Source organism: Leptinotarsa decemlineata, unplaced genomic scaffold (genome assembly GCF_025532065.1).
Source record: "Leptinotarsa decemlineata unplaced genomic scaffold, Ldec_3_MD MMD2_P_RNA_scaffold_6, whole genome shotgun sequence".
Taxonomy (NCBI): Eukaryota; Metazoa; Arthropoda; class Insecta; order Coleoptera; family Chrysomelidae; genus Leptinotarsa; species Leptinotarsa decemlineata.
Window position 1 is genome coordinate 7,441,038 of NW_027412533.1, and position 20,992 is coordinate 7,462,029.

A 20,992-nucleotide genomic window follows, 5' to 3' on the forward strand; every position below is an offset into this window, starting at 1 on the left:
TCCATTCATCATTCCAACTTCGAGTTTTGTTGATTCCGTTTGCACAGTCGGTGTTTGCTTATCAATTCAGGATATTGATTAGTGTCCTGAACTTATAAGACATTATTTATTCAAACCATTAGTTTTTGTTTACTTGTGGAAGCTGTCAATTTGAAATGAATTTTATCATTTAACATATATCCTATTACTATAATTGTTCATTTTCAATGACACTGAATATTTGACATATGTGCTTCAATGGAAAAGGTACTTTATTCACAAATATGAGTAAAATGTGTGACATGAAAAGGTAAATGTTTAGGGATAGAAAACATTTACAAGTTCAAGTTGTTCATTTCTCTTGATATATAGATGCTATCAAATCATATCTCTCATGGGGGTTCGCAAGTATGAGTATGGGAGACCGCCGTCTAATTTGTGGGTGTGCGAATTGATGAATGAATGCTATTGTATAGATATACAAATGTTTTAGATATTGGCTTGACAACGATACAGAAAAATAAATTGATAGAAATATTTTCGTAATGATGGAATTAATGACATAAACAATCCCAACTTCTTCTATGAAGCTGATTGTGACGAAGAAATCTATAAGTTCATTCCGAACATAAAGTCGGATGCTGTAGGACCTGATAAGTGTTAGAATGATGATATACTGCTGCCCACAATCCTTCCACATATCACTCATTCATTCAATCACTGCATATCGACTAATTACTCGCCATCCATCTGGAAGCAAGCAAATGTTCTTCCGTTGGCCAGAACGTTTAGGCGATCTCCGGCCAATCAGCATCTCATGTGCGCTATCAAAAGTTTCGAAAAAATGTTGAACTTGCAGATGTGATTATCTGAACGACTTCGATATTATCACCCGAGAGTCAATCAGGGTTCAGACCTGATCACAGTTATACAACTGCCCTCCTAGAAGATGTGGATGATATGCTATTGATAACAACCAACTCTGTCTTCTGATATTACTGGAAAATACACCTATTTTTCACCTTGCAAACAGTTATCTCAGAAGGAATGAACTAAAATTCCTAATCCATTTGTTGCGTACTGAACAATAAAAATGAAATGTACATATTGTGTATAATATTCACATTTTGCTTATGATAATTGATATACTAACAACAATGAATAATGAGTCTACTCATCATCTGTAATGCCTCAGAACTTTCTCACTGATTATGACATTGTTTCAATTCTTGTTTCAGCAAAAATACTATCATCACTTCTAAATCACTTTCGACTCACTAAAAAGATATTATGAAAATATTGTTGATTCGGTAGACCTTGATCAGCATATGATCTATATTATCTATCTTTACTATTCTTGTTGAATACTCTTCGTGAGCAAAACAATAGCAAAATCAGTACTCCCAGCCGCTCTGGACTGAATGATTCCGTACAACCCATCTCGTCTTGTGTTTGTAAATCTTTTGCTGGAAAAATCCTCACTTGTTTACTTTGTGGTAAATGTTCAAGAAGTACTGAAAACTGATGTGAATTTCTGGAACTTCATCTAGCTTTTCCTAATACGACTAATTACCAGTCCGTGCAAAGCTCATTGTTAAATCATCTGAAAAAAGAATTTTTAACAGGTGATGATCAACTGTATTGCGCCAAACATGCGCCAAACTAACTGACTGTTATAAGGAAACAAGTATAGCTCAGGCACCAGTCAATCTAACAATAACACTGATGATTTTCAAACAAGACTCAACCTCTAACGGAAGCAAGAAACTCTTTGGAAGGTTCGAAATAGATGAAGATTTCAACCTAGCAGACCACTGTTATAATATTCATGCAGTCATTGTTCACTGTGGTTCTGGCGTTGAATGTGGTCATTACTACGCCTTGGTCAAAGAAGAAGAAACGGACTGGTTTAAGTTTGACGATAGTCGTGTCACGAAGTGTTCTGGCGATGCATTGAATTTATTGGAGCCTCTGGAGACACCCTACATTTTGTTTTATGAGAGAGAGGACATTGTTAGATCAAGATCTTCAGATGATGTGGTGCTGTAGGTTTTTCCGGGTTTTCCTGCAGCTGGAAAAGCAAATGCGCCACTGGAATCGCCCCGGAGCGCCAATTAATTTTTATTGTTGTATTTATTTTATTTCTATCGTTATTTTAACACATTGTAATAATTTTATAAATATTAAATTTCATTCTCATTACTACTATAAATGTGAAAGTTTGTGAAGATGTATGTATGTTTGTGGCTCTTTCACGCCTCAACGACTGAACGAATGTATATACATGAAACTTTACATAAATACAGCTTATAATTCAGAATAACATATAGGCTACAATTTACAAAGGTTTTATATAGTTTTGGTTATAATATAACAATAGGTATTAAGTGAGTCAAAAAATTCTTGCTCCCTGAGATATATCTGGGCGTGTGCTGCCTATACCGTTGGAGTTACATGAAGATAATGTACCGTAGGATTATTTATCTTGAATAGTTCTATATGAGAGCCAGCGATAGCATATATCTACCTCTTATGTGGTAGCCAGCCACTATGTGCAAAATACTGAGCCAAATTTGATACTTATTTTACAATGCACATTTCAGAATATCTGCCAAATTCTTATGAAAATTGATACAATTGTCGTTTCAGCTATTCAATATTTGAAAAACTTTGGTCAGATCATTTAAAAGTTCTCACGATAAGATTGACTTGAGGCAACGCAGTAAGCCGTCACGATTCGCGTCTACTGTAAGACGACGGGTGACGATGCGCTAGGGTAGAGATCCGGTCTAAGTAATGAATCGCCAACGCTGAGAACAAAAATACAATAATACAGGCTACAGATTTCCAACTTCAAAACTGACGAAATTCAATACAATCTTTGAACCCCTATTTTTCCCCCTTGGAGTGGAAATTCCTGATTCCTCTCCTTGATGCTCTTTTACATGGTGATTCCTCCTTCAGTCTATTGACTAAAAGAGGAATCATCAAGACTCTATTAGACCGTGCTTTTGTGCTCTGTAATACAAATGAAGGTCCCGAGAAGGAACTAGACATCATCAAAAATGATCTTCAACGGAATGGGTACTCCAAAACGATGGTAGAAAATATTTTAGCTAAAAGACAGCAGGAGCCTCGCAAGGAAGAGAAGCCGTCACAACCAGTACTTGCACTTCCCTACATCAGAGGATTATCGGAGAGGATAAGAAGAATTGGTTCCAAGTACAACATCAGAACCTGTTTCAGATCCGGTAACACTATCCGTAGCAGCCTCACGAAAACCAGGCCTCCAAACGCGGACTGCGATTCCAAGAATTGCATTTACCGGATACCCTGTGAGTGCGGAAAATCCTATATTGGTGAAACTAAGAGGCCATTGAATATTCGCATTGCTAAGCACAAGAAGCACACACAGCGAGGGGAAACCAGTAAATCAGGAATAGCAGACCATGTTTGGACTTATCAACATAACATCGAGTGGTCCCAAGCTGAGATCTTGCACAAAGAGGAACATTGGTTTAGGAGAAAATTCAAGGAAGCCGCATACATGTTGTCCACAACGTATTCAGCCAGGCCAGCGTAGAAATACGCAACATATGGAAACCCATCATCAAGCGAAAAATGGGCAACTCCCGCCAAAACGGTCATCTCCCACGGAACCAATGAAGCGGAAAATGGAAAGCAGGGATAAGTGAAAGTATTTCAACGACCTATAAATAGTCATCTCTCGGAGGAATCAGTCCAGTCATCACTCGAAGACGATTGTAGATACTAACAATCGAAACGTCGTGAACTAACGTGACTTGGAATCTCTACACTTTTTATTATGTTATTTTTTCATTCCTTTATTTTTATTTATTCAATTGTTATATTTTTACTTGTAGTTTATTTCACCATTATTTCATTTCAGGTTTATTTTGCTTAATATAATTGTTATTTTCAGCTATTCATTTAATTATTCTTTTTTAGTTGTTTCAGGAATTTCAAATCATTTTATATAGTAGACAATGGAAGTCCAAACCAGTGAAATTCATATTTCATTATGATTCTTTCCGGTTTTTTTTTTGCTAATGCTATTCAATATTGTATAAGTGGGTATCTATTGATTGACTGACACACTTATATTAACGTACATCCGAAGGTTTCAAACCTAGAATTTTGAAATATACAGTTAGGTTCTTTGTCTAGCATAAATGAGTATCAATAAAGGGAATTGGGAATTTCTACTCTGAAAGGGAAGAAATGAAGGGTTAAAAATTGTATTGAATTCAATCAGTTTTGAAGTTGGAAATCTGAAGTTTTCTGTTGATAAGAAATATGTTATAATATTTTTTATCAATTCAAAACTTCGGGTTTGGAATGTTATGTCACGAAACTTGATGTGACAAACCGAATTCTACGTGGGCAAAGCCGCGGTCAACAACTAGTTCAACATATCATTTCATAACTCTTGAAGTTCATTTCCATCCTACAAAACAAACCACCAGTGTAACACACCCCTTGGTGTGAGAAACTGGCATATTGTCGCCAGCAAATACTCAAACACAAACAACAAACGTTCTAACTCTGAGAGCCGGAGTTGTCCTTCAAAGTAAGCTGGTTATTTGGCAAAAAAATTCAGATACAACTTTGGACAATACGCTGATCTTCGATGAACAGCAGTGACTACTTTGGTTTTCAAACCGAACTATTTGTACAAGCTGAAATTCCTCAATGATGAAACTGAGGTTCGTTCGTTCAAATAGTCTGATAACGCAAATAGAATCAAATATTGAAAATTGTATTTTATATTAATTCGTTACGCTTGTTGAAAAACTAGTCTAATATTCACTCAGTGAACCTTAGTGGTAATTCCTCCTGTATACCCCACGGCTCTTTTTGATTTTTTGTCCCTGTAAGATATTCGGAAAATAATAAAATTCTACCCAATTACTCGCGTGTCATCATTTAAAAATATAATGGAAATTCATGGTTCTATCCCTACATAAATAATAGTATAATAATCATTCGTCATCTGAATATTGGACAGAGACATCAACATGCCTATAGACTAATGTGACTGTATTTCAAGCTGAAATGTATGCTGACTATTCTCAAGACATTTCTCAAACAACATAAGAATGGTCTAATGAAATTCGATAAAGGTATTTTCTTAATCTTATTCCTATTCAATTATACTGTACTTTTGATGTGTGGCATGTATGTGTTCCTTGTGAATCTTCACAAGAAAACTTATAGCTTACTCAATTTCAAGTATTTCAAAAATGGTAAAAGTTCAATGGAAATAATTTTGAAGGAATGTGTTGCCATATGCAATAATTATTAGAGTCTATAATAAAAACTATTATCACACTTGTCACTCAGTTTGTCTATAGTATATGTTGTGACACTTTTGTCTACAATAAGACTTATTTCATGTTTATAGAAAAAAAATACCCGGCAATGAATTTGTAAGAGATTTTTGTGAATGTGGATCGAAAATCATTATTTCATTACATGTGAATGACTTCCAACCTTTGTTTCAAGAAGCCATGTGATCCCCAACTATCTTAAATATTTTTTGTCCGATTGAATCAGTGGAGATTCATTTTCTTTTTTATTTTCTTACATTTCAATGAGCATAAAATATTATATTTTTCTACTTCTATCCTCGATAATGCAAAGATACCAAAGGAACTCACTTTGTTTGGTTCAGCTTGAACATCAAGATTTTAGGATGTGTCATCTCTCTAACTTATTTGAGTTCGTTTCGAATCTGGACAAAAAATTTCAATTCATACATAATGATTTACTTCCAATTCCTATTTCTAGGAACTGTGTTTCAAAAATATTATATTTATTCATATATTTGGAGAAATTTATTCTCATCTTAATTTTTTTCCATCCTACTGAACATTGACTATCTGATTCTGTGCTATTTTGAACTATTTCTATCTCCGATAATGCAAAGCTAAAAAATAATTTACAAAATATACATAAAATATTACTCTTTGAAGTATTTTTTTCACAGATTCAATTATTAATTGATTATTCATCATGAAACAACTTCATTTATTGAAATAATAATTGATAGTGAAGTTTGAACAATCACTTCCAACATAAAGTCCTGAAGATATTTCATGTTCTTGTTGATCAGAAACGTTAGATATTTTTTGAAGATTTCATTTCAGAATGTTATCAGATATTTAATTTTTTTTTAAAGAAGTTCTCGACCAATATATCTGAAATAATCGGAAGCAAAGGAACCAAAGCTACCGAATGTTTCAATGGCAATTGGATAGAAAATATATCGATCTTCCAGACAAATGCATTTCCGCTGTTGAATAATATTTTCAACCACGTTAAGATGTATTGGAAGTATTTATTTTCAATATATTTCAGACGATATAAATTCACATTAACAGTTGTACAAAAAATGTTGTTTTGTATTCTGTATATAAAATTCGTGGGACACTCGAGAGAATCATCACTCTCATGTGTCATTAAAAAAACACTCATTTTACACACTTGATACAAATCTAAAGCAAATGGAACTTCAAACGTTCAAGCCAGTCTCTATATACCTACACAGTAGGTTTAATGGACTGACGCCTATCAGAAAACAACTACTCCCCTGGCTAATACCACGAAGGGCGTTGGATTATATCAGACAGGCGTCAGTGCAGGAATCTTCACAGAAAATGTCCTGCATATGCAGGACAGGATACAAAAAAACTATTTCATCACTGTTTTGTCATGCCCCAAAATTTCCGGTGGGTGAAGTTATATTTAGTATTAGCATTGCACCCGTACGGAGTCAGTGCGGTTCGCTAGTCTTCAATAAAGTATAGTAACCAAAGAGAGTCACTTGATTTAGATCGACTAATGAATCATGATTTTTGTATTTCAACTTGTATGAATTTCTTGTGAATCTGGACATTTCTTCTATTATATTCATTTGAAATGACTTCCAGTCTTTATCTTGAAAAAACTATGTTTTCGGCAAATACCGTAACGTTCTTCTTTTTCTCCAATTCCATTCGTGGAAATGAAATCTCTTCTTTGTTTCAGTACATCGGGACTCAAGTTGCCGGCTTTATATTCGGTCTGTCTGGAGCGTCTGTACTGCTGGATAACAGCGCTAGAGATTCCCATTTCCAGCCCAGGATCCGAGAAAGTATGCGACGACTTATCATGAATGCCCATCACGAGGAATCCAGACAAACACTCGCCATGATTCAGGAGAATGTAAGTGACGTTTATTTTTGTTTTTCTATGAGTGTTCTTCTCGGTCTTTGTGACGCTTCTGTAGTGGGATATTTTGATATATCGGTTCTGATCTTGGTGAGCAGATGAGATTGTGTTTATTCGAAGAGTGAGAGTCGCTAGTTCCGTTAACATCTAAATATTGATGAAGTCTAGTTTCTCTATCCACTTTCTAGACACTAACATTAGAAAATCACGAATTGCAAATGTTTAGCTGACGACACAAAATAATTTATTATATGAGTTCAGTGAATCCTATACAGACATTGGTTTATCTTAAACGCTCTGGCGTAAAATATATCCAAAACAAGCACTGTTTCCAAACACAAGATCTGCAACACTCTTCTCGATGCCCGTTCCACAAACCATCTACCAAAGAAAATACATTGAATTGAACTAATCAATTATGAAGTGTAGGAGTCACACAAGTCTGCTGTACTGCTATTCATTGGTGAAAGTATTCATCTTTTCGAAGTGTTTTCTAAAAAAAAAACGGACAGAAACAACTGCAGATACTAAAATAATGTGAACTCAAAGTCAGCTTTTTATATCCCAGAGTATTGAATATTACTGGAGTTTCATTCCAACACCAAACTTTTATTTTAAACGCCTCGACACGTGTTTCGATCACCATGTGATCATCTTCAAGGGAAATAATAAACTGTTTGAATCAGCTCAATCTTCCTTCTGGATATGATCACTTGGTGATTGAAACACGTGTCGAGGTGTTGAAAATAACGGTTTGATGTTGGGATAAAACTCCAGTAATATTCATTACTACACCAAAGGTTCCAAACGAATTCAAAGTGTTCATCATATAGTTCAATTCCCTAGAAGATCTACGCAGAAAAAATGTAGATCAGTATCGAGCAGTGCCTCTAGAAGTATTGAGAAATTTTATATTGGAAATATTCCATATGATAACATCTTGATTATTATATTTTTTTTCATTGAATTTTTCATACTACGCTGCAGTCACGTTTTTCTTCCTCAAAATGCGATACAATATTTCAGTGTATCTCGCAAAAAATTCATCAATAAAACGCGTTTCAAAGAACACGCAGTACATATGCGTTATCAGAGACCATAAGAATCTGGTGACACCCAACACGCTTTGAAAAACGGCCATTGAAAAAATTGAAACTGTATGGAATTATTGATATCAGAACATGACACTAGATTTTTGGATGAAAAAAGCAAAGAGTGTATGAGAAATATGAATAGTAACAAAGGTCCCATATCACACAGTCCAATGTTCACCTCTATATGATTTACTCTGTTGAAAATTAGCCGCAATTTCCAAGACAAAATTGCCTGCGAATTTCTACCCGAAAACATTGATGTGTATTGGAAAATGGAAGTGTTAGATATGAATAGAGACCAGTGAGTAAAGAATTAGTTAACTTCATCTCTCGAAGTCAATAAATTGGTTGGTAAAACGCTCGTCGAAAAAAGTATTACAGTTCTGGTGTTTGACAAAGGGGCTTGTTTTGGATTGAATGCTAATAATGAATATATCAAAATAAGTATCATATCAATTGGAAATCAATGGATAGTTCCAAAATATTTCAACAAACACTCTCTAGAGTAACGAGTTGTTGTACATGATCTAATCAGTACAGTCTATACAAACCCAATTTGCAGCGTTGATTGGAAGGATAATGATCCCGAGAGACGAAATCAGGACTCAGAACGCAACTGGTTTAACGGATGATCGTGTAACGTCAATTACGAATACGGAGCCGTAGAGAATCGAAATTGTGTTACGGGTTGCCTACCAATTTCGGTTTTAATTTGTGCGATCTTTTGATATCGCTGTCCGACCATACAAGTCATTATCTCGCTGGTGAAGTGGCTAGTCTATCGGTTGATATTCGGTTTTTCATATTCATGTTTCCGGGGGGACACGACAAATTGTATGTGGATGAAAGGGCTTCGTTCGATATTGCTTGATGGTTTGGCTGATCACGCGTGTCTTTAATGAATGTGGTTTGTGTCTTCTTTTTGCGATTTGTTATTCGTAAATTATACCAGATGAATTATACTCAATACTGAGACTGTACAAACCTTGTGAATCAAGTCAACTTCAGTTTTCAGGAAGACACATTTCTATGTTAAAATCAATCCCTTGTCAGCCACTCCTGCGTCGAATGAAAATTATTGTCTCTTAGTTGTATCCAATCCTATAAAATTTTTATATAATATTGAGCAATGTTAGCGATATCAGAAGAAAATAAAATACTGTTATGAATTTTTATATCATTTCGAAATGGAAAGTGAAACGTTATTGAAAAATTCACCTCATCGAATGTTCGATTTAGCTCCATCAACTTGCATCAGCGTTATAAACGAGCTTCTTCCTCCCTCATACTATGAAGAATATCATGTATCAGTAGCCTACAGCATTTGGTATTTCCTTCACATGAATTATTTACATTAGTTGGCCTTGTGAAGTTTTGATTTCAATTATTCCAGTAAAATAAATTATCATAGAATCAAGTCAAGGAATCTGGGTGGCCATTATACAGAAAGTCTCCCTCCATCCGATAAGTTATCATCTAGGAACTGTCGCAGTGGTACTAGGCGATTGGAAAGAGCCACGTCTTGATGGAAAACTATACATTTCTCAGAAATTGAAATCTGAACGGGCATAATAGATGTACTTGAATCATCTTGAGTACTATAAAAGCCAGTTTTCCAGAAAAAAAAATTATTCCGATTTTGAAGGAGCTTTGTTTTAGCACTTTGAATGAATTTGGGAAAGGATTGTGCCTTGAATGACTGAAATCATTTTCATGGATTTCCAGTAATTGATTACATGTAAATACCGATGGCAGTGCTATACACCCATTTTTTAAAATGTGGCTTACAATGATCTCTATAACTGATTTTCACCAAAATTCTGACTGTTTGTATATGATTATATGAACTCATTTATAATTGAAACAATGCAAAACATGCAGGGCGTTCAAAAGAAGATACTTTATTTAATTGTGGCGAAGAGAATAAAATGTTACACAGTTTCCTTTTCAGTTCATTGATATATGTATATCATAATGAATTTCGATCAAGTAGTCCCAGTAGTTCAGCACTATCATCGTCATTGTTAGTGGATGAGGTCGTAAACAAGAGTAGGTGAGTCGTGCTCTTGTTAAAATTTTAACGGATTTGTTGTGAACCACATAACCGGCTGACTCAGAATATAATGAATGGTCTTTGCTAATTCTCATGATGATGGTTTCATAGTCAGAAATGTGTTCATCCACATAAACAGCTTGGGTTCTGTTACATGTGTATGGCCTGACTGGTATCCCCTCACTCCAAAATACTCCAACTTCTTGAGAAGGTCGTCTTGCGAGAAGCAGTTAAGTGCTTTATAGAGAGTATATACAGGCTGATTCACGGTGGATGGCACATGAGACGTTTCTAGTGAACCAGAAAACGAATCACTTTGAAAATTTAATGGAGGCCATATTCGGACATTCTCTAGCCAACTAAAATATTTTCGACAATGCGGTGTTGCCGCTTCTATTAGAAAGCAGTAGCAACTTTGATTTTTCAAATAAAACACTATCTCTGACGGCGTTATAGGTTCAAGAAAGAATGAAGAACATGATGATACAGTATCATTAGGTGAATCATTCAAGTTGTTCTTCTCTTCCGTTTTTATATCCAACTCATGATTTATCATCGACCATCAATTTTTTTTTTTTTTTTGAGTGGATGAAGATCCATTACTATGGATCTTCATCAATCAGGAAAAGAAAGTTTATAAAAGAGTGCCCCAGGAGTAGACATGAGTGGTCAACCAGTCAGATAGCATCTTTATGAGACATATTATCTATTTTAAAGGAGATGTAATGAAAACAAATTGAACATCTAAATATGAAATGAAAATGGAAAAGATTGCAAGTTACGTTACTTCAGACGTTTCGATTATTAGTATTCACTATCGAAACGTATTGATGATGGGATTATTTGAAACCATTCTGATTATCAACTGATGTATCATAATTTGCAAATTTGAAAGCCACATATGGTGGCTGTCAGTAAAAAGGTTTTCATGAATTTGAACTATGTAAACAGAGATCGCAGCTCCATAGAAAACAAAGTTTTTCATCATTTTGCAACTTTGAAAATATGAAGAGCTAACACCACTCAACTCGTAATTTGCTCATTGAATTAATATTCACAAAATAAATCATAAAATTCCAGTATAACAAATAACGCTTCAGTACGACTTGCTTGTTAGGTGGATCTTCGACTGTAATGAAACTTTGTGTTTTCAAATTACTACCGTTAGGTAGATAATACGTACTGCGATAGTTGTTTTGGTTTTTTTATGACGGGCTCCAAAAAAACGTGGAGAATATGATACGTTTATTTTTTGCCAAACAGAAATACGAAAACCTTTTTCAAATCCTAAGTCCTTTCTCCCGAATATATTCCATCCTCAAATAAATTCCAATACCCTGCAATAAATCTTGCATTAACGAGGGTTCGTATTCCGCATCAGCCGTCTTCCGTCCCCTATAATTACGGATTTTCGGATGTAACAACTCCATGCCAGAACTCTCTGAGATATTTTAACTAAAATAAACATATATTCCTATATCAGAGACAGTCACGAGTGTGAGCTGTAGATAAATATTGGTTCTCAACGAATATTGCGACAGGGGTTATTCCTTGAGAGGGAAAGTTTGTTATACTACAAAGTAAAAAAGATATTTCGGTACTTATGTGAGGAACAGGGGTTCCTTTCGAGGACTCTTTGCAATCAAGCGGGAGAAAAATGGCTTCCGTGAAGTACAGAGATGACAGAGAAATAAAAATGAAGTGTGGCTTCTGAATCGAAATTTGTTTTGTGAATGGATTCGCTACTCAATTATAACTTACTGATAACTATCCTCATTATCGTCGGGATAGTTATAAGTGAGTTATAATTTAGGATTTTTTTAACGAAAACTCGTCAAAATGGAACAGTGAATGAAACATTACATGGAAGTGAATAATCAATCTTTGAAAAATAAATTAGAAATCTTTCAAGGAAAGGAAGAAAGCAATCAAATTGAAAAAAAGTAACTCTATACAGAGATGTGTATACCATACACAGATGTAACTTTTAGACAAAAACTGAAGGAATAGCCCTCTCAAAATGGCTTCTTTCATATAAACATTGAATTTCAAGAAAGAAAAATACTTTCTTAACAAATAATTTCATTTGAATACTGAGTTATACAAAAACGCGTTTGTCTATTCAGTGTGTATCACAAACAATCGTTATGGAATTCAATCAGCTATCATTCACAGGATTGCCACACAGTCCTGTGAAAAAAGGGAAATTTCACTTACATGGATAACCAGAGAGGATGACAGTGTTTCATGTGAGTAAAGTTCACCTCTTTTATTTATTATATTCTGTAGCAATCCCATGAATGATATCTTATTCAATTTCGTGACGAATGTTTGAGATTCAAACTGAATAGAAAGAAGTGTTGTTTGTATAATTCAGTGTTCATATTTGTTTCAAAAGTATTTTTTGTTCCTGTAGTTTAATGTTACTTGAAAGAAGCTGTTTCGGGGGGGATTTTCTTCCAGTTTGGGTCTGAAAGTTACTTTCTTCCATTATATATATAAATCTTTATCTAGAATTCATAGGAAGCTGAAACCTTTCTTTCCCAAAAATCAATCTTTCCTAAAAGTATACACCTTTCATTTCAAATGGTATGCATTTACTTTTCCATTTTCGAAATCCACATCACGAGGTAACCAAATGCATGCTCGTTTTTGATATCGTAACTAGTTTCGTGAAAACCGTACAGCTGTAGAGATTACTATTGTGAAGGTGAAACTTTTTTTTTTCAAATACATTATCTCCAGGGGGTATCAAATGTCTTCCCAAAAATTCAGCATGTCTTCGCATTTAATAATGTACGCTAGTCATTTGGAAATGAAATACAGATCGCTTATTGAAAAAAATATATTGAATGTAGACTGGAGAAAAATTTTGACCTCATTATCATCTATATATGTGGATAGAGAGTTTTTTTTATTCCCAAAGAAATTGTTATTTCAAATAATTTATTTCCTAGATTTTTGTTTGCTGGAGTATGAGATGACCAAATAAATGACCATTTTCAATTTAAAAACCTGATGTTACGAAAGCCGCATAGTAGTAGGTGTCACTTTCATGGAAAAGATTCATTTCTTACTTCATGACTATGAAAAATGAAATATTTTCGTAAGACATCACATGACTCCTCAAAAATTCGGGGCAATCTTGCAGTCTGTAATGTAAACCAGGTAATTGTTGATGAAATACAGATTATTTATTCATACATATCTTTTTTCTGCTGCTGCTGGTTCCACCCGGCATCGCCCGGTGAGATAGGGGAGAGCAGGGCAGGTTGTAACAAAAAAAGTTTACAATTTTTTTTCTCGACAACAATTTCTTCAATCTGGTTCTAATTTTCGTAATTTATTACTCACATATTTTGCCAACTTGTCAAATATATATATGTAAAATAATCGTTGACAGTTAGACCTCTAACCACATTTAAAATAAAGTTGTCCCATTGTTACAATGTGCCCCGGCCTGGGGCAAAAATAACACCATATGGGGTAAGTTGTAACACATCTGTTTTATTTATTTGAAGAGAAATATGAACATACATTCGACTACAAAAAAATATCTGAAAAATATAAATGCAAACACATATTAATGAAACAACATTAGATAACTTCATGTAATAATAATCACTTATTCACTATCAGAATCGCAATTGTGACAGATATAAAGAGAGTTTCCCCCAGTACAATCGTCATGTGACCACATTTTGCACACACTGCACATAATCCAATGTTCGTTCGGTTTGCTATTGCTGAAGGATTCAGTTCAAACTAAGCAAAAGTACTCGTTTTCAGAAGATGATTCTGATTCCACCAATACCTTTTTTATTACTTTCTTCACTTGTGCCTTCATAATTTCTTTCTGCTTTTTAAATTTGCGTTTATTCTGTTCTTCTTCCAGGGCATTTTTTTCTGGTGTGTCAGTTAGAACGACAGATTTGCGTTTTTTCCTTACCCTATTTGTTTTGTTTCTTTGTTCACCTTTAGGGAGTGGCCGAACAAACTCTGGAGAAAATGCAGCCTTGTCTTTGAAGGTGTCTTTAAAAGGAGCAGGATAGCATTTAGAAGTGGATGCCTGTGAACATTGTTGGGGTAGGCCAGTCGTTGTTACAATATGTTTCAAATCATCTGTTTGGGAGGATATAGGTGGTGGTGGTAGCGGATGCTCTGTCACAGAAGCGAGTAAGAAGTCATCGTCGCTAAAAATTTCCCTGCTAAAAGGTTCTATGCCAGAAACCTTAAAACCTTTCATTATATTTATAGGAGGAGCTGCCAGTGGTAGTGCATCACGAATCAAGGAAGGGACGTCATAAATTTTCATCAACTTTCCGCCATTGCTTCGCATCCAGCTATCTTGAGCAGAAGATAAATACTTTTTGAAGGGGCCATATACGCTCCTGTCTAGGGGCTGCAAACGGTGAGAGCAGTAGGGCGGAAAAGACAGCATCACCACCCAATTTCCTTTCGCATAATTTACAGTTTTTATTGCTAAATGGGACTCATGGTTGTCCAATAATAAGAGGACTGGACTGTCTTCCGATGGCTTCACGCGAGCAACAAAGTGCTCCATAAATTCATGAAATTCTTCGGTCGTCATCCAGCCAGAACCATTAGCTGTTCCAATGGACCCTGAAGGATCATCTCTAATAAAATGGTCGTGAAATTTTTTTCTAGGAAACAGAAACATAGGTGGTATAGAATTTCCGATCGCTCTTACGGCAGTACAAAAAGTGACAAGTACCCCTCTCTCACTTGAAGTAATGTCACCATCCTGCTTGGTTCCTGTTACGGCGATAATTTTACCAACTTTTTGTACGGTAGTTACACCCATCTTATCGAGATTCCAAATCTGGAAAGCAGTTAAACCGTATCTGTCTCTAACATTAGCTAGCTCATTAGCTCATCAGCTAGCTCAAAAAATAAGGAAAGATTAACTCTATTGAAATTCGTTACTCTTTGTAAGCTTGTATGTAGGTTCTGGGGTCCAAATAGAGAGCTCCTTATTTTTTTTTTTAGAAAATCTGTCTGCCAATCTTGTCCAGCACACTTGTTCTCCTTCCAGGAGTTTGGAACTTCAATATCATTAGGCAAGGCACACTTTCAGGCCAATTCACGAACTTCCTTGGGAGTCAAACCGAAATAAATTTTTGAAGCACCTTTCAAATATTCTACTAGACTGGTGGTTTGCTGATCGTTAAAAACTGGTCTTCGGTGATAGCCTACACTGTTCAATTTGATAGGAGCCTCCGAAACGTTTGCCTTTTTAACATACCTCATAAGAGTCACATGACATATATCTGAAGCTTTTGCCACTGAGCGAATTGACTCTTTGTTGTGTATAACTCTGTATAAGGCCTTTTCCATGTCTTCTTTAGAAGTAGAACCTCTGTTTTTTTTTTATTATACGTTCTCATCCTAAAAGCAAGTGATATTTAAATAAACTGCATGTTTTTTTGAGCGGGGTAAGTAGTAACATGTTACATTTTGCCCCGAGCAGTTTATCACAATTCACCCCGAGCTTTATTTTATAAGAATTATCTCGGTACATTTTGAAGAAAAAATCATATCACTAAAATACGTATACACTGTGATCAGGCAATGTGCAATGACTAGTTTGTGTCAAAAAAGCGAAAGTTTCACCGGTTTGTGATAGTAGTTAATCGAAGTCAGAGTGCTAGATCAAAATTTATTTACGTGCTCAAAATATCAACAATCTCAGAAATAAACGTAACACCGATATATAACGAATGGCTGCATAAGTGAAACCGCATCATGCACGGGCTTCCCTAGAAGCCCGTGCATGATGCGTGATTGTGGTCCTAGGGTCAAAATACTCCGGAGGTAAAATAGCTCCCCACTCGAGCTGATTCAAAAGCATCATCCTGCAGAAGTTATTCGAAAACCACTATTTCTGACAGTCAGCAGGGTTTTCGGGCGATGACACCCGAAGACGATTGTGGATATCGAAACGTCGTGAAGTAACTTGGTTTGGAATCTCTCATTTTTTTCAATTGTTCTATTTTGTACTCGTATTTCATTTCAGAGTAATTTTATTCCTGGGTTTTTTGCTCAATAAAATTTTCACTTTCAGATTTTCATTTCAATTTTTGATTTGTATCGGTTCTTTCAGGAATTTATTTTTATATCATTAAACAATGAAAGTCCAAACTGATGAAATTAATCATAAAACATTGTCAATCACCGTCAAGCAAATACCCTAAAGTTGCTGGATTCCATCCAGAAAAAAACCATCCGCCTGACTGATAGCCTGGAACATCGAAGGAAGGTTGGGTATCTCTCTCTTCTATAGATACTTTCACGGAAAATGTTTTATTGACTTAGCACATTTGATTCCACCAACAGCAGTATATATCAGAAATACGCGACGGACTGTGGCTGCTCATCGTTTTGAGGTTCAACTCAGTACACCTCGAACTTCACTGTTGAGAACTCTTTCATCTGGAGAACTGCGTTTATGTGGAATAAACTTCGTGAAAACGTGTTTCCAAATGGATTGAATCTACTGCGATTCAAATCCAATGAGAATTGCTTCTTTCGCACAGGCATTGCTCTGAGAGCACCTTAAGGATTTTTCTGTAGTGCTTGTGTTTTTGTCTTCAGAAATAATCAATAGGCTTGTCTGAAGAAAAAAATTGGCATCATCAATATCTACTTGTGAAACGAAAATATTTTCATTTTTCAATTCTATAGACTACAGATATTCCAAAATAGTTTTTTGCATATTTCAGTTTATTTAGTAGCTGTTTCACTTTTTGAGCATATTATTGAATTCTGTACACTTCTTGAAAGTGTGCATGCTTGCCACATATTCCACTCAACAACCATAAACATTTCACCAACGAGCTTAATTTGTTGACAGATTGCTTGCTGTGGAGCTGATGGTGCACATGATTACCTGTCTTTGCAGCAACCGCTACCAAGCACTTGCAGAGATACAGTTACTGGAAATCCCTTTTATCATGGATGCGTTGATGAGCTGACTTGGTTTTTCGAGGAGAAATGCGGCTGGGTGGCCGGACTTGTCATGATACTTTGCTTGATCCAAGTGAGTAAAAAGCATACTTGAGGAAACTGAAAATCTAAATGTTGAGATTTCATTTTTCAAATAATCACCTCAGTAGAGGAGCATAAAATAGTTCATTCATTGAGAAATGGTTGAATGGTTATGAAAGGAAGTTGGTAATATTTCGCCCACTGATGGAAAGTTTTTAATCGAAGAACGATATTTGTTTCGGCAACACCGTTTTGTGAATTTGTAGGTGGAAATATTACTTTCAATTCACACAACATTTACTAACTAACAACACTAACTAAACTGGAAGTTGGTGCTGTTAGTCGGTGTCGCAAGATCATCTTTTTGAAACTTCTGTCCAAGGGCACTGAAAATTATGATCTAGGGCTCATTCGATTCGGAATGACTTCTAGCAACTTTTTGAAAAATTTCAAGAGGGGCTCAAAGAATTTGCAAAAGTTATAAACAATTTAGTGAAAAAAGGGGGGTTTGCTTTTTTGGAAATATCTCGGAAAATATTAAAGATATCTGAAATTTGAGAAAAATCCTCAAAGGTAAGGAAATTACTAAAAATACGTTCATCTTGCGGAACTCTATCACCGATATTTATAATTTTAATTCAGAAGCGAAAATAGCGCTAAACGCGTGCGATGCGCATTCCGCACGCGCTGACCGATACGGACGTTTAAAAAATGAAAATTATTTCAACCCATTGAACATCATTATTGGGAAAAAAACGCATACCTTCAAGACACTTGAATGAATGAAAATTCCCGTGATCATTTTATTAGATATAGTTTAACTTTAACTAATTTTCAGAAGTTAAAAAATTTATATAGATACCCTGGTAATTTTCAAACTGAAAACTTCGAATTTCTTTCACTTTTTGGAGCTTTTCTCAAAAGTCTTAAAAAAATTCCCGTTGGAAAAATTGAAAAATATTGATTTTCCACTTTATTAATAATCAAAGACGTTAAAAAGTGAAAAATTCGAATGAAGCAAAGAATTTTTTTCCAATATCAAAACTCATTCGTATTCTCATTGTTGAAAGATATATAAAAATTATTATTTATAATTTTAGCTCTATTTGTTTAAAGAATTGATATGAACAAATGTATTGTTTATAAAATATTTGAAATTTTCTGCAGGGATTTTATCAGTGATGGATATTATTATTTTCGAAAACGAAATCTATTTAAAAAAAATGTATTGCTTTGAAACGCATTTGTTAATTAACAATGTTTTTCTACGAAATATGAATTTCAAGAAACGATTTTGTTCCAATCATAATTTCTTTTTCTCTTTGATATTCTGGAAAAAAACTATTTTTTCAATTTATAGTTTCTTTATTTATTCAATAATCTCTACGATATATATTTTTTGAACACTACCAAAAAAAAAACAGAAACAACCATGTGTCACTTCTTGTGTGAAAAAAGTTCTCTAGTTTTCACAAATTTTCTAATATTTTTCTATTTTTGCATTCGGCAATTCCTCATGGTCCCCAATCATTGTTAACTCATGAACTCTTAAACTAATGGAGATGGGACAAAGACACTTCAAAACTTTTTTGTTCTCCTCTTAGTAATGAACAAGTGAGATATTAAACAAATGCTCTACCCCTATTATTTATTACATTTTTTGACAATTTTTTACGAAAATACCCCCTTGATCTGTACCCCTTTTTAAATCTTTATAACTCATGAACTATTCGAGATACGACAAAAACACTTCGTCTTTTTTGTTCTCCTTTTAATAATAAAATAAATAACATTTCAAAAAAATTATCTAACCATATTATTCATCAACTTCTTTCACAAATATTATAAACAGAACCTTGAAACCTCATTTATACGACTTTTCAACTCAATTATTCCATAAATTATTGATAAAAAAATACTATTTCCAATTTCCTACTTAGGATTCTAAGTACTATATTAAGATGATGTATGATTTTCATAATTTTATTAATTTATTACAGATTTGAAATTGGTAATTTTCGTTTACTTCCTGTATATTTTTTTATTAATAATATCTTTGAACACTTTTGTGATGGTGAATCACAATCTTCAGTATCTTTTTCAATTTCTCTTTCTTCTACTTCTTTCTCTTGTATTCCGGTTGCAATTTCTTCTCTTGTACATCCTCCAGTAATGTTTCGACGTACTCCTTCCTCACCCAAAAATGGATTTCCATTTATATTCAATCGTATTATTTTACACAAAACGTGACACATGGTTGTTTCTATTTTCGTGGTAGTTTAAAAAAATATATTCTCAAATTAATTTGTTCAAAACAAATTATTTATTGAATAAATAAATTTATTTTCTCAGAATATCAAAGAAGAATAGAAATTATGATTTACAAATGAAACGTTCCTCAATATTCATATTTAGTAGCAGAAAAAAATGTTAATCAACAAATGCGTATTTAAGCAATACCTTTTTTTTAAGAAACGATTACCAAATCATAATATTCATCACTGATAAAATTCTCCCCAAAAAAATTCAAATATCTCATAAACAATACATTTGTTTATGACAATTTTTTAAGCAAGTAGAGCTAAAAATTATAAAAAGCCATTTTCATGTAACTCCAGATAATAAGAATACGAGCCTCTGGAGACACCCTACATTTTGTTTTATGAAAGAGAGGACTTTGGCAGATCAAGATATTCAGATGATGTGGTGCTGCATGTTTTTCTGGGTATTCCTGCAGCTGAAATAGGAAATGCGCCACTGAAATGAATTTGCCCCGGAGCGCAAATTAATTTTTGTTGTTGTTTTATAATTTCCTTATTTGTATTGCAGATTAGGAATAAGAATAAATTTGAATAATATTTTTTTTCATTGCTTCAATTGAAGTTTTCACTTTTTAACGTCTTTGAATATTAATAACATAAAGGAAAATCAAAATTTATTAATTTTTCGAACGAAAATTGAAAAAATTTAAGGCTTTCAAGGAGAGCTCGAAAAACTGAAAAAAGTGAGGTTTTTAGTTCAAAAATTATCAGGGTTTCTGTATAGATTCAAAACTTTAAAAATTAGTTCAAGAAAAGCTCCAAAAACTGAAAAAAGTGAGGTTTTCAGTTTGAAAATTATCAGGGTTTCTGTGTAAATTTAAAACTTCAAAAATCAGTTGATTAACTGAAGTACCTACATCTAATAAAATGATCAAGGAATCATTTTTTCCATGGATTTTGGTTTATTTAGATATCTAGAAGGTATGTGAATGTTTTTCTTTATAATGATATTTAATGGGTTAAAATATTTTTTATTGTTCAAAGGTCCATATCGATCAGCGCGTGCGGGACGCGCGTTACTGTTCATATTGAAAACATTTTGTGTAGGTGTACGTAAATGAATGAATTTTTTGGGGTTACAACAATTAATAAACCTGGGAATAATTTGTAAAATATCTGTTTATCGTTTAGTATATTTCTGATGAAAAATGTAGTGAAATGTTGAAACATTTCATACAAATGGAAAAATATAGGGTGTTCTGAATTATTTCTGTTTGAAAATGAATGAAACATGACCGGTTTTACCGAGAACCCTAAATATTTTTTACAGAAGTTTAAATTCCCGAAATCATCGTTGTAGAGTT

General features: G+C 34.2%; 1 protein-coding gene across 1 annotated transcript in view; it reads left to right on the plus strand.

Moving 5' to 3' along the window:
* Tsp2A (Tetraspanin 2A) overlaps window positions 1-20,992 on the plus strand; it is a 370,949-nt gene that overhangs the window by 262,303 nt on the left and 87,654 nt on the right. Inside the window, exons 3-4 of the mRNA XM_074169904.1 lie at window positions 7,030-7,206; window positions 17,234-17,419. Of these exons, the coding sequence (XP_074026005.1) occupies window positions 7,030-7,206; window positions 17,234-17,419 (363 nt within the window). The remainder of the gene's footprint in view (window positions 1-7,029; window positions 7,207-17,233; window positions 17,420-20,992) is intronic.